The sequence below is a fragment of the Equus asinus genome, chromosome 15 (genome assembly GCF_041296235.1).
Source record: "Equus asinus isolate D_3611 breed Donkey chromosome 15, EquAss-T2T_v2, whole genome shotgun sequence".
Taxonomy (NCBI): Eukaryota; Metazoa; Chordata; class Mammalia; order Perissodactyla; family Equidae; genus Equus; species Equus asinus.
Window position 1 is genome coordinate 28,657,445 of NC_091804.1, and position 13,095 is coordinate 28,670,539.

The 13,095-nt window shown below is 41.9% G+C and overlaps 1 protein-coding gene across 12 annotated transcripts in view; it reads right to left on the reverse strand.

Annotated features, from left to right (window-relative positions):
• The window catches only part of MROH8 (maestro heat like repeat family member 8), a 51,870-nt gene that overhangs the window by 3,644 nt on the left and 35,131 nt on the right, over positions 1-13,095 (reverse strand). For 3 of the 12 annotated variants that reach the window (XM_044748363.2, XM_070485897.1, XM_070485896.1), the window contains 9 exons: positions 10,719-10,909; positions 8,633-8,770; positions 8,239-8,353; positions 7,764-7,904; positions 6,467-6,631; positions 5,600-5,755; positions 3,301-3,423; positions 1,724-1,823; positions 1,401-1,466 (listed from right to left, as the gene is read on the reverse strand). In XM_044748363.2, the coding sequence (XP_044604298.1) occupies positions 1,401-1,466; positions 1,724-1,823; positions 3,301-3,423; positions 5,600-5,755; positions 6,467-6,631; positions 7,764-7,904; positions 8,239-8,353; positions 8,633-8,770; positions 10,719-10,909 (1,195 nt within the window). Of the gene's footprint in view, positions 1-1,400; positions 1,467-1,723; positions 1,824-3,300; positions 3,424-5,599; positions 5,756-6,466; positions 6,632-7,763; positions 7,905-8,238; positions 8,354-8,543; positions 8,771-10,718; positions 10,910-13,095 lie in introns of those variants that run through there. The other 9 variants (XR_001399025.3, XM_044748365.2, XR_006514024.2 and 6 more) reach the window with 9 other exon arrangements.

Consider the following 13,095-nt stretch of genomic DNA (forward strand, 5'->3'; position numbering starts at 1 on the left):
TTATGGATCTGTGTTTTGATCCTATTAGAAAAAGCTCTCTTTTTAATTTCTAATTCTCCAAGGTCACAAAATGCTCAGGATCTCTTCATACTATGGAGCTTTTTATTACTTAAGTTGTATTTTAGCCTTTAAATTCATGTTTATTTCCAAAATGGAATACTTTCAGTTCTTGCATTAAGATCTGGCTACATGTTCCACAGAATACATGAGGGGCAGACATAAATTTTGCAATCCAAAGGAAGTGAAACTTATTTTGTCATGAAATTGATTTAAATTGATATTTAAAATTTTATTTTTGTTTAAATTTAGCGTAAAATTACCTGTGGTAAATGACATAAACTTGTTTAAAAAAGAGTGCTAGGGTGTTCTACCCTATTTCTAAGACAGATAAGCCACTGTTAGGGAAGGAAGAGGGTGGGATTATTCCATTAGGTTGAACCACATAAGACTGCTGATATTTGACCAGTTTTGCCTTACAAAATGGTAATTTCATATGGTTCACCCTAATATATATGTATATAATATAATAATACATATAGATAACTTGAGAGTAGAAAAGGAACTTTGGTTCTCCAGTGTTTTAGATTATAATTTCCTTTTAATTGAATCAACCAAGTAGAATCCTACTTCACAGAATAAAATAATCTACATGACTTTTCCTAGTTTTTTTTGCTTCTGATATCTGTGGAGAAGTAGGAGACCTTAGAGAAAAGTGGCATGATCTTTCTTAAATAAGTTTCAGCTTCTGGCTATTTTACCAGTTATTTATTTTTACTTAAAAAGCAGTGAATTGTTCAGTATTTTAATTTGGTTCTCAAAGTACATGCTTTTGGATTGTGAGATTTAGCATTTTGTGGCATTTTCTAATTGTAGGACTACTTTTTAAGTGGGAATAAATCATTCTTTGTGTGCTAAGTTCTCAAAATTGTATAATTACAGAAAATTTTCACTCACTGACAAGTCAGAAAACCAACTGCACGATGGCTGACTTATACAACTATAACACATCTCTGTTATCGAGTCCTACCAGCCTACAGGACAACCGCTTATAGGAAATAGTGCTGCAGTCATCTGTGTGATACTTGAGAGGTGGCATCATAATTTACTAAGATATTATTTCTAGCTAGTGTCTTATGTCCTGACAGACAAAGTTCAGGAATTGTCCCTGAGACACTCATCAAAGCTGATTTCCAGACAAATAGAGTCATCTCCTTTCCTAAAGAGGGAGTTGGACTGGGATGAGACTGTCACTCAATTAAGTCTCCAAGAGCTTTATTATCACAAAACTCAGGCTTTCTGGTTCCCAGAGTCTCAGCTCTGCCACAGAGCCTGCCCAGAGTCACTGCCTCAGATACCTTCCAAAAATGGGGTACCCCAAACCCAAGTGTATTATCACTTACCATCCTCTATCCAGCCAGTACCCTTCATCCTGAGCTCATTGTCATCCATGTACTTTGTTAAGAGCCCTAAATGCAGGAGAAAGTCAGTGAGTCTGCAATCTGGCTTTGGCTCTAAGCAGCTGGCAGAACTGGCCTTTTGATAATTAGACAGATTCTAAAAACTGGACTTCCAAGTACCTGATAGTTACCTATAGATAACATAACCCCTTTCTCCAAAGAAGTATTTTCAAGGTCATCTTCATAAAGAGTAGGATACTCAACAACACAATTTTGCAAAGTATAGGATAAAAGTGACTGCAGAAATGAACGGATTTTCTTTGTACCTACAAACAAGACTGCTGCTCTTCTGATAGGAAGTTTTGCATTCTTGAAGAACATCAATGTTTGGGCTAGGATGTTAACTTTCCCCTTGCATTTTTTTCCCTAAGTGGGGAGAAAAGTAAGAATATAAAGGAGTGAAGTAGCAGCACTATTTTTATCAGCCTCATTATAGTTCCAGAGTGAGGGACTATGTCAGATATACGTATATAGTGCTTGAAATAACTACAGTTGCTCAATGAATATTGTATATTCAGAATAACAAGGCCCCAGAAAAAGTTAAATTCTCTGAATACATCTTGCTCACACTCATTCATGCTGCATATTGTGCCTGTAACACCTCTAAATCCATCTTCACTTCTCTGTATCTAACTCTTCTCCATTCTCTAAGCTCCACCTTGAGCTCTGCCTCCCTGTGGGCTCTTCCCTGACAGCTCTTGCCTTCCTGACCTAACTCTGCTCTGAGCGTTTTACAGTACTCCTCTCTTGACACATATCATTTTCCACCTTGAGTTTCTATTTAATGTTCCTCAGAGGTTTTATCTCCCTTACTAACTAGCAAAAAACTCCTCCTAGGAAGTTTTAATCCTTGGCACGTTTCTGGGTTCTCTACAGCCTGTTGCACACTGGATGTGTTATGCTTATTAGATGAATTAACTCACCTCTCTGGATCTCTTACAAGGATAGGCACTTTAGAGATAGGCGGAGAAAAACAGGAATTTGTTCTCATAGAACTTATGATTTAACATGGACAATCTGTAGTCTTATTCATTGAGAGCACTGAATTTCCTGCTATAAATACAGCAATCAGTGTATCACTTATAGGTTTGGCTGCAGGTCACAGAGGGAATCCCCAGTGGAAAGCCTGATGCAAGGGCACTGTGGGGCTTCTTAGCCCTGTAAATCTGCTTGGAGGAGCCCTTACTGGTCCTAAACAGGCTACACATATAGAAGATCTCTGGGAATAGTCAGTCCTAGGGTCTTCATAGTAGGATCCCAGTGGTTTTAGAGTCAGTTGTCTAGGAAGCCATGGATGGGCACTCTGAGGCTTCCCTGGCTCAAGCCTGCCCCTAAGATCAGCCACAGTAGCCTTTGTCAAGTTTTTGAAGAGAAAGGATGCCATCTAGGTCCAGGCAGAGCCAGCAGCATGCTGCCATCATGCATGGCAGCCCTTGCTTGGGGCTCCCTGAACATGCTCTGATGGAGGGTAAAACAATCCACTAAATCCAAGGAAAGGATTAGAGATCATTGTAAAGGCAATATATAACTCCACACTCCACAAGCAGATTTTGAGCGTGTACTATCAGCCTGACCCTGTAGTCTCTGGCCCAGGTTAGCAGGGCTCCCAAGAGTTCATCAGTCTTTTTGTAAGGAAGGGTGATAACACAAAGTAAATTTGTGACCCAGTTGGGAAGAAACTATAGAAGAATAGATTCACAGTACAAGACAGTTCATAGATATTAACTGCTGATGTGAAAAGGGATGGGAAATATTTCATATCTTGTTCCTCCGTTAAAAACTATGTCTGAAAAAAATGTCAGCATATTAAAGAGTTAAAAAAAAGCCATTATTGTTCACATACAAAGAATTTGCAGACTGTTCCAACTTCACGAGGGCTGATGTACCAGGGATCTCTGCAGTACACTTCGTGGGGCAGCCTCCACTTCAGGAACTGCGCACATATAGTTAGGACTCGCCTGCTCTCCTGTGAAAAGGATTATCAGAGATCAGCATTTTATAACATTTTTTAGCTGGGGTAACCTTTCTTCAAATAACACTGACACTAAAGTCTAATATGAAAAGCTGATAAACTCAGAATTATCCTGGTTGAAGTGAGGGGAGGGGAGGAAAGGAACCAGAGTCTTGCTCTCCTTCACCTTCCCCAAACTGTCCCTAAAGGGGACTCATAAACCTGTGGGGTTCTGGAGAGGATGCGGAAACCACTGCTCTAGGGCAAAAGTGAGAGCTATCAGCTGTAATACCCAGACCAGAGATTTGTGCAGGAGTTCCCATTACCCCATGTCCGAGAGGCAGGCTCCTATGCCCACTTGCTACTCCTATGACATTTTTCTGTCAGTCTACACAGGGAAGTATACCTCCTTTTCTCACATCCTTATAGAATCTCTGGCTTGGAAGGAACTCTGGAGAGTATTGATCCTTTCCTGATCCAGATACCTGAGCAAAATTTAGCAAGTGGCCCTCTTCTCTATTCATTGCTCTCAGAATGCCTCCCATTCACCATACAACTCTTCTGATGACTCTAAGCAAGTGTTTTGTCCCAGGTCCACCAGATATTTGGGCCATTAAAAACCCTCTGGGGACTTATGGGAATACAAATTAGTTAAGCTACTTTGCTTAACAATTTGTAAGTATCTAGTAAAGTTAGAGATACCCAGATATTCCACTTCTGGGTTTATGCCCTCAAGAAACTCTCACACATGTACAGACACAAAAATATGTACAATATTCATTGCAGCATTGTACTAATGAAAAATTGAAAATAATCTAAATGTCCAGGAATAGGAGAATGAAATAAATTGTAGGATAATCACATGATGGAATTCTCTATAGCATTGAAAGCAAATGAACTAGAGCTATACAACATGGATAACTCTTACAAATATAATGTTAAACAAAAACAACAAAAAAGCAAGTTGCTGAAAGATTTATAAATGATACAACAAAGTTTTAAAACATGAAAAATATTACTACAGAAATGATAAAAACAAAATTCAGGATGGTAGTTCTTGGGGGAACTCATTTGGGAATAGGTGCATGATTTATTCCTGTCTTATTTCTTGGAGTGGGTGGTGGATACAGGGGTGTTTCTTATATTCCCTGTCAGTGATTCCTAACCTGTCTAACGTTAGATCCCTCTTCTCTGCTTAGGCTACCCTCTGAGGAACCTTAAAGAGGTGGATAGAGGTTGCTCAAGGTTTGAAGGAAAATAAGCCCAGAGCCTCGGCTGCTCTACACCTTGCCTGATTGCCAAAGGCTGGCGGGGCATGGGATGGTTGGGTATCAATACCTCCGTATATCTGTAACCCCTACAGGGCATACTTTCCCATCACTTGGTTGGGAAGCTCTGCTCTATACTTGATTGGAGTCTGAAATATTTCATATTTATGGCTATAAGGCCATAAAACTTCCCCCATAACAAGGTGCCAAGGCCCACCATAATCTTAAATCCTGTTTCTGAACCCTCTTCCATTTCTGTAAGAGGGAGCGTGGGTAGGTGAGAGCTCCAGCAAATATTTTTCCAGCCTAAACCTATCTCTCTGTTTTGCTGTAACTGGTGGTCATAGTTAGCACACTGGAATGGACAGGCTTCTGAGGTGTGGGACAATCTAAAGGACAGTCTGAGGGACAGCACTAAAGATGATGACATCCCACCCACAACTCTTATGGCAGAAACCCCTGGAAGATTAAGGAGAGGTAAAGTCTTCTCCAGATTGTCAGAGACGCTACTATTTCTTACTTAGCCTCAACACAAGTCCATTTGTCTCAAGGCCATGAGGCAGTTCTTGAGTGAAAGAATACAGATAATAAAATATTATCATTATCATCAACAAAAAGAGTTTATTGAATTGGGCACTGTTAGGGCTCTATGCTAGGCTGAATATTGAGGTGTGGCTACAACAAGGTATAATACATCATTCTTACCAACAAAGGGCCATAATTACCTATACAGAAATAAGGAGTAAGATTTTTTGCACAATTCATTTGGCCAAAATAATTGAAAGGTAGCCTGTGCCGGAGGAAATGGGAAATAAAGAGGATACCACAAAGTCTCTGCCCTCAAAGATATGAATACTTATTTACAGATTTGGCTCTGGATTTGAAGTTATTCAGGGCTGAAAGAAATTGACAGTAGGGATTACCTCAGCTACTGCATCATTTTCATCCTGAGAATACAAAAGTAGTGGGACCAAGCTGTCCAGGACTTGGTTCTCTACACCCTTCTTATCTGTGTATTTCACAGACTTTATGGAGGCTCCAAAGAGGGTCATGGAGAAGCGGTGAACATCAGGTCTCACCTATGAAGGGAGTATCCAAAGGGAAGCAACTCACTGAAAGTGTTCGTACTTAACTTATAAGAGCTCCAAGTCAGTTGAAACACCAGTCCTAACACGAGGCTGTTTAGCTTTAGGCAGCTGAGGGCAAGAAACCAAACATATGTGGAGATAGCAAGACTTGCTGCTTTTGCACTACTTGTTCTTTCACTCTACAAATGAGAAATGGGCAATCCCACCTGTAGTCGTCACAGCTTATTCCTGACTGGTACTAACCATTCACACAAGCTGTTTTGCTGAAATTCAAAATCCCAGCCTTGGCATATTTGACTCTTCCACGGATGTGGTTCTTTGTGCTCCATGTTTTCCTTTTTGAATAACCTTTGGGATTTGGGATGGGGGCATATGTATAGTCCACCATCTTGACCCAGTCCTGATTGTTCCTTGAAAGGAAAGACAATGTCTTTTCTTATACAAACTCCTTCCCCATCCCACGAAGCAGGGGGGTACCTTGGCAAGTCTCTATGTCTCAGTTTTTTTAATCTGAAAAATACTAAGACCAGCCCTACCAACATCATGGGTTACCTAGAAGGGTCTTAAAAGAGGAGATGTGAAAGTGCTCTCAACATAAAAAGTACTACATAAAATAGTGTATTTATTAGTACCCCAACTTCTATTTGCTGTTATGCCAATTACCCTCCCCCTAAGAAAGTCTCTCCTCTCTCTTTGTCTTACATCACCAAATAAGGAGAATAAGGTCCTCATCATGTCAGTCAGGGTGGTGAAATCCATTATGCCGACAAGTTGCAGGAGTATCTGGATGGCCAACAAAACAACCTTCTCGTCGGTTTCACACAAGAGGTCTAAGATGCTCGGCAACAGGCTCTTGATGTCTTCACTCTGTGTGTCCAAAGGGAGTGCACCATCACCTCCCCTGATAGCACTTCGTTTGGTACCAAAGTAGGGCTCCCCACCTTTACTCAGTACCTGGTGCTTGTGGAATTTTTGGTGATGCTGGCTAGTCAAGAACAGAGAAGTAAAGAGGGCATGGCTGCCCTCTCTCAGTACTGGCAGGGCAGATATATAGAGAAAGGAGCAAGCTATTGTGAGTTGCCTCACAGGGCAGAAGTGGGACTAGGTGGGGATGGTCTAGCGACATGGACTTGGACTTAAGGTAAGGAATTGCTCTCCTAACCACGAGAGAAAGTGGAATGGCTACCTCAGGTCACACTGAGTTCCCCAGCGTGGTAGGTATCCAAACAAAAGCTAAAAGATTCCTTGCAGGACTTCAAGCAGGAATTGACTAAGGACCCTTAGGGTCCTTCTCATTCTGAATTGGGATTCTGCTCTTCTGAAACCTCCAAAAGGAAGCAGTCTCAGGGTTTTAAAGTTTAAAACTTACATGTAAAAAGTATATAGAATAAGGCAACAAATATTCATGTATCCAATCAACCAGAATTGACATAAGTTAACATTTGTCATTTTTGTTTTACATATATGTATATATATTTTTTTACATAAAAGAAATAGAACTCAAGTGATAAAATGGAAGCTTCAGGGGTTAATCTTCTCTTCTGACCTAGGCTTAGTTTCTAGGTAGGCCTGTGGAAATGAGCTTCCAACATGAATGTCAGTGATCTTGGTCTTAGATGATAAGCATCTTGGAAGCAGGTACAATGGCCTATCCAATTTACCTACAGGGCGACACGGTACAAAGCATAAAAGGACACCTGAATGTTGCCCAGGTTGTGGTGATAATGAGGGTATCTCCTACACAAACTGCAAGTTTCAAATATTATGAATATATGTGACTTGGACTTTTTATTCCTCTTAATTTCATTAAACGTTTAATGGTCAGTACTTGCATATTTCCTAGGAATAAAATTCAAATGGTACCAAGGAATGTACTCCCACCCACTCCTGTTCACAGGCTACCCAATTTCCTCCTTAGCCATTACCAGTTTCTTGGATAACTTTCTGGGGTGTGTTTTATTTGTGACTTAAGAATCAGTGGTCTGGGGGCCCCTCCTACCATCTCCTGGTGTCTGAGAAGATTGTGCAGTCCCCTCAGGGCAAGATTTTTAAAGAGATTATTTCCATGATGTAGCCAGTCTCTCAAGCGGGCAACAGAGTATATGCTGGGCAGTCTCCTAGCCACTGGACTCTGGAGAAGCTGAAAGAACCCAGAAATCAGCCAAAGAAGTTACTTTTAGGCCCTTTTTCATGAGAGGAACCACCTTCTCACCAACTCCAAAATACAGATTCTCTTTTGAAAGCTCTATTATCCAGCACATACATTACAGGATGGTGCTTACACTGTAGGCACATAAGGAACGCTGAATAATGAACACGTGGAAGGAAGAATTTCAATAGGCTTGAATCTGAAACTATTTCTGTCCCACATCTGAAATGGATCCCAGCCTGCCACTTAGTCCAATAGGGTCTTGGAGGCAGGTATTACTGCTTTATAGGCTTCCCGAATCCAGCTTCTAAAGAATGAGTCTTACCTCCACAAAAAAGCCTGCAGATGTGAGTTTATGTTTATCATTCCCTCGGTTAAGAAGAGGGACTAACAAGTACATGACCTTATGTGCAAGGAGGTGATTTCTTTCCAGCAATGCACTGCAAAACAGAACACAGACGGAACAACTCTCAGAGGTGCTCCCATCCAGAGAGCATCGTTCCCAGGGCTGGGGGCCCTCTGAAGTTTTTGCCCAGATTCAGGTACACAGGAGGGCATGGCAGGGTCAGGACCTCTGAAATCTCCCTAGCATTACGGGTCTTTGCCCACCCTGTGATGAGAAGATTATCCGAACTTAGTTGCTGTGATAACTAAAAGGGAAAAAAATACCTTAAAACAATGCTGATTTAGGGAAGATATGCATGGCAAGGAAGCCTTACTTGGCAAGGAGAGATACTCCCTGAAGATGGCACTCTTTTCCTTCCAGGAGGGCCCATCCTTTATTCTTTTCCATGATGTGGAATTCCTGCCAGCACCATGTTCTGAGGAGAAGAGTCTTTGTAGCCTGTATGGCGAAGCTAAATCAAACAAAAACAGTACAAGTGAATAGAACAGGACCCTCCAATGTACAGCACACAATCGCCCTGCTCTCCCTGAGGAGGGCCATGCACTGATAGCTGCTGGACTGTAATTCTCTTCTTTCTAGATTTCCTAAAAGACTCCTAATGCTAAAAAAAAAAAAAAAAAGACTCTTAATGCTCTAATAACTAGATTTTGTTTCCCTGGGAGTTTGGAAAGAAATCTATGATAAAACAAATGATGTGGGATGCTAAACAGATACCCACTGCTTTTTTTTTTTTTTTTCAGTGAGGAAGATTGGCCCTGAGCTAACATCTGTTGCCAATCTTCCTCTATTTTGTATGTGGGACGCCACCATAGCATAGCTTGCTGAGTGGTGTGTAGGCCCACACCCAGGATCTGAACTCATGAACCCAGGGCCACTGAAGCAGAGTGTGTGAACATAACCACTACATCACCGGGCCGGCTCCCCCACTGCTTTTTTAAAGCTTTATTTAAATACAATTTACACTCCATAAAGTTTACCCCCATTGCTTTTTAAAACTAGTTATTGAGGGGCCGGCCCCGTGGCCCAGTGGTTAAGTTCACATGCTCCACTTTGGCAGCCCAGGGTTTCGCCGGTTTGGATCCTGGGCATGGACATGGCACCGCTCATCAGGCCATGCTGGGGCAGTGTCCCACATGCCACAGCTGGAGGGACTTACAACTAAAAATATACAACTATGTACCAGGGGGCTTTGGAGAGAAAAAGGAAAAATAAAATCGTTTTTAAAAACCCCAAAAACGCTAGTTATTGAATAGTATCCTGGACATAAGAGAATTTTTTTTTTTTTTTTTTTTTTTGCTGAGGAAGATTTGCCCTGAGCTAACATCTATTGCCAGTCTTCCTCTTTTTTTTTTTTTTGCTGAGGAAGATTCACTCTGAGCTAACATCTGTTGCCAATCTTCCTCTTTTTGTATGAGAGCTGCCATGACAGCATGGCCACTGACAGACAAGTGGTGGAGGTCCGTGCCCAGGAACTGAACCCGGGCTGCTGAAGTAGAGCGCACTGAACTTAACCACTAGGCTACCGGGGCTAGCCCACATTAGACAGTCTTAAAGCTGGAGGGGTCCTTGGAGAACACCTGGCCTGATCTCATTTACAGACGAGGAAAGTAAGGCACAGAGCAACAGAAAAATTTGCCCACGGTACACAGCTGGTTAAATGAATGGGAATTAGGACTCAGTTCTCCTGACTCTTAGGTGTTCTTAAATATTCCACATCATAGCACTTCCTCTGAAAGAAATCCATGTGCCATAGCGACACTAAGGGATTTCTACTGAGACCCTAATGGGGAACTAAAAATACCTCTCCATGCAATAAAACGGAGATGAGCTATTGTTCAAGTGTGGATCAGTACGGTTTCAGAGGTGGGTTTAAGGCTGTTTTACTTGTCTCTGTCTCTACTTGACTTATCAAGAAAGGGCTGGCAGGGGCCAGCCCCGTGGCCGACTGGTTAAGTTCCTGTGCTCTGCTTTGGCAGCCTAGGGTTTCGCTGGTTCGAATCCTGGGCGCAGACACGGCCCCGCTCATCAAGCCACGCTGAGGCAGCATCCCACATGCCACAACTAGAAGGACCCACAACTAAAAAAATACACAACTATGTACCGGGGGGCTTTGGGGAGAAAAAGGAAAAATAAAATCTTTAAAAAAAAAGAAGGGGCTGGCACGATATCGCACATTATTTTACAGGGCATCTGGACCCAGACAGCCACATTTACCTTGGCACCAATCAAAAAAAAGACAACCAACGAAAGCCCACAGTAACTCACAGGCATTTCAACTTGTCTCCTGGGAGTGGCAGACTGTAAACTCTCCCACAGTTGGGACCACATCTTGGCTATCCTCATGTCTACCACAGTGCCCAGTGATTAGTTAAGGTCAATGAAATCACAAGGGGCAGTACCACAGAGGGGTGACCTCGGAAGACATTTCCTGTCCTGTGTACAGCCCACTTGGGATGGTGACATCAGACATGGTGAGGCCGATGCTGTGGTGAATCTGGATGAGCAGTGTCATGAGAAGCTGAGGAAAGAGTCGGAACGTAGCTGCTCGGAGCCTGTTTCCCACAAACACCTCATAAAGGGCATCTGTTGCCTGTGGTAGAAAAGGCACACAGCAGAGCTGAACACCTGCTAGCCCTAATCCTTACTTTTACTTGACGTCTGCTTGTGCCAGAATATGCTTTCTGGTTCTACTATCCCATATGCAGAACAGTAGTGGCAGTCGTGCAGGAACACGAAAGTGAGGGGAAAAGGAATAGGAGTGAAGTGGTCATTAAAAGTTACCAAAGAGTGAGGGGAGTCCTGAAATCCAGAAGGAAACTATAAAGGAAACTATTAACATATTTGACCACATACAAATATAAAGCCAGGGCAAAATTTATCATAAACAAAGTTAGATGACAAATAACCCGGAAAAGTATTTGCATCAATGTGATATTCTTAATATATAAAATGCTCTTACATATCAGTACAGAAAAAAACATAAAGGCTTGCTACTCAATGCGTGGGCCACACAGGAGCAGCACTGGCATCACCTGGGAGCTGGTTAAAAATGGAGAATTCCAAACCCTCACCCCAGACATTTTGCACCAGAATCTCTATTTCGATTAGACCCACAGATGAATGTGGTTTGTGTGCATATTAAAATTGAGGAGCACTGGTGTATAGGACATGAGCAGACAAGTCACAAAAGAAGAACTATAAATGGCCAATTAAAAAACATATACAGGGAGGGGGCTGGCCCCGTGGCCAAGCGGTTAAGTTCGTGCGTTCCACTTTGGAGGCTCAGGGTTTCGCTGGTTCGGATCCTGGGCGTGGACATGGCACTGCTCATCAGGCCATGTCAAGGTGGCATCCCACATGCCACAACTAAAATATACAACTATGTACTGGGGGGATTTGGGGAGAAAAAGCAAAAAAAAAAAAAAAGATTGGCAAGAGTTGTTAGGTGCCAATCTTTAGAGAAAAAAAAACATATACAGGGAGGGTGAAAGGGGTAAAGGGCCACATATTTATGGTAATGGATAAAAACTAGATTAGTGGTGAGCACGATGCAGTCTATACAGAAAGTGAAATATAATAATGTACAATTGAAATTTATACAATGTTAAAAGCCAATAAGACCTCAACAAAATAATTTTTTAAAAAATATACAAATGTTCAACTTCACCAAAATGAAATAATAATTAAAACATGTTCCTTTTTCACCTATCAGCTAGGCAACAATGAAAAGACTGGTAAGGCTCAGTGTGGTGAGGGTGTGGGTAAACAGGCATTCTCACACACAACTGGGAGAAGGGCAACATTCTAGAGGACCATCTGGGAACATTATCAAAAGTTTAAATAAGTCCACCCCTTGTCCTAGAAACTTCCCTTCAATGGACTTTATTCTAAGAAAATAATTGGGTATGTATAACAAAATTTATGTATGCATGATTAAGTTTGCTACAGCACTGTTTTAATGGCAGAAGTGTGAAAACTGTCAAAATGTTCACTAATATGAAACGTGATAGTGAAATAAATGGTTCTGTACCATGTATTACCTATTTTTTTCTAAGATTTTATTTTTTCTTCTTCTCCCCAAAGTCCCCCAGTACATAGTTGTATATTTTCAGTTGTGGGTGCTTCTAGTCGTGGCATGTGGGATGTCATCGCAGCATGGCTTGATGAGTGGTGCTAGGTCTGTGCCCAGGATCTGAACCAGCAAAACTCTGGGTCACAGAAGCAGAATGAGTGAACTTAACCACTCAGCCATGGAGTTGGCCCCTTACCTATTTTTTTTTGCTGAGGAAGATTCACCCTAAGCTAACATCTGCCTCTATTTTGTATGTGGGTCACTGCCACAGAATGGTTGATGAGTGGTATAGGTCCAGCCCGGGAAGTGAACCTGGGCTGCTGAAGCAGAATGTGCTGAGCTTAACCACAAGGCCACGGGGCTGGCCCCAAGTATTACCTATTTTTAAAAAGGTAATTAAAAATAAATAAATTACTATGCAGGCATGAAAGAGATAACAGAGAGCACTATATATTGATATGAAATATAGCTCATTTTTTTTTTGAGGAAGATTAGCCCTGAGCTAACATCTGCTGTCAATCCTCCTCCTTTTGCTGAGGAAGACTGGTCCTGAGCTAACATCCATGCCCATCTTCCTCTGCTTTATATGTGGGATGCCTGCCACAGCACGGCTTGCCAAGCAATGCCATGTCTGCACCCGGGATCTGAACTGGCGAACCCCGGGTCACCAAGAAGCACAACGTGTGCACTTAACCGCTGCGCCA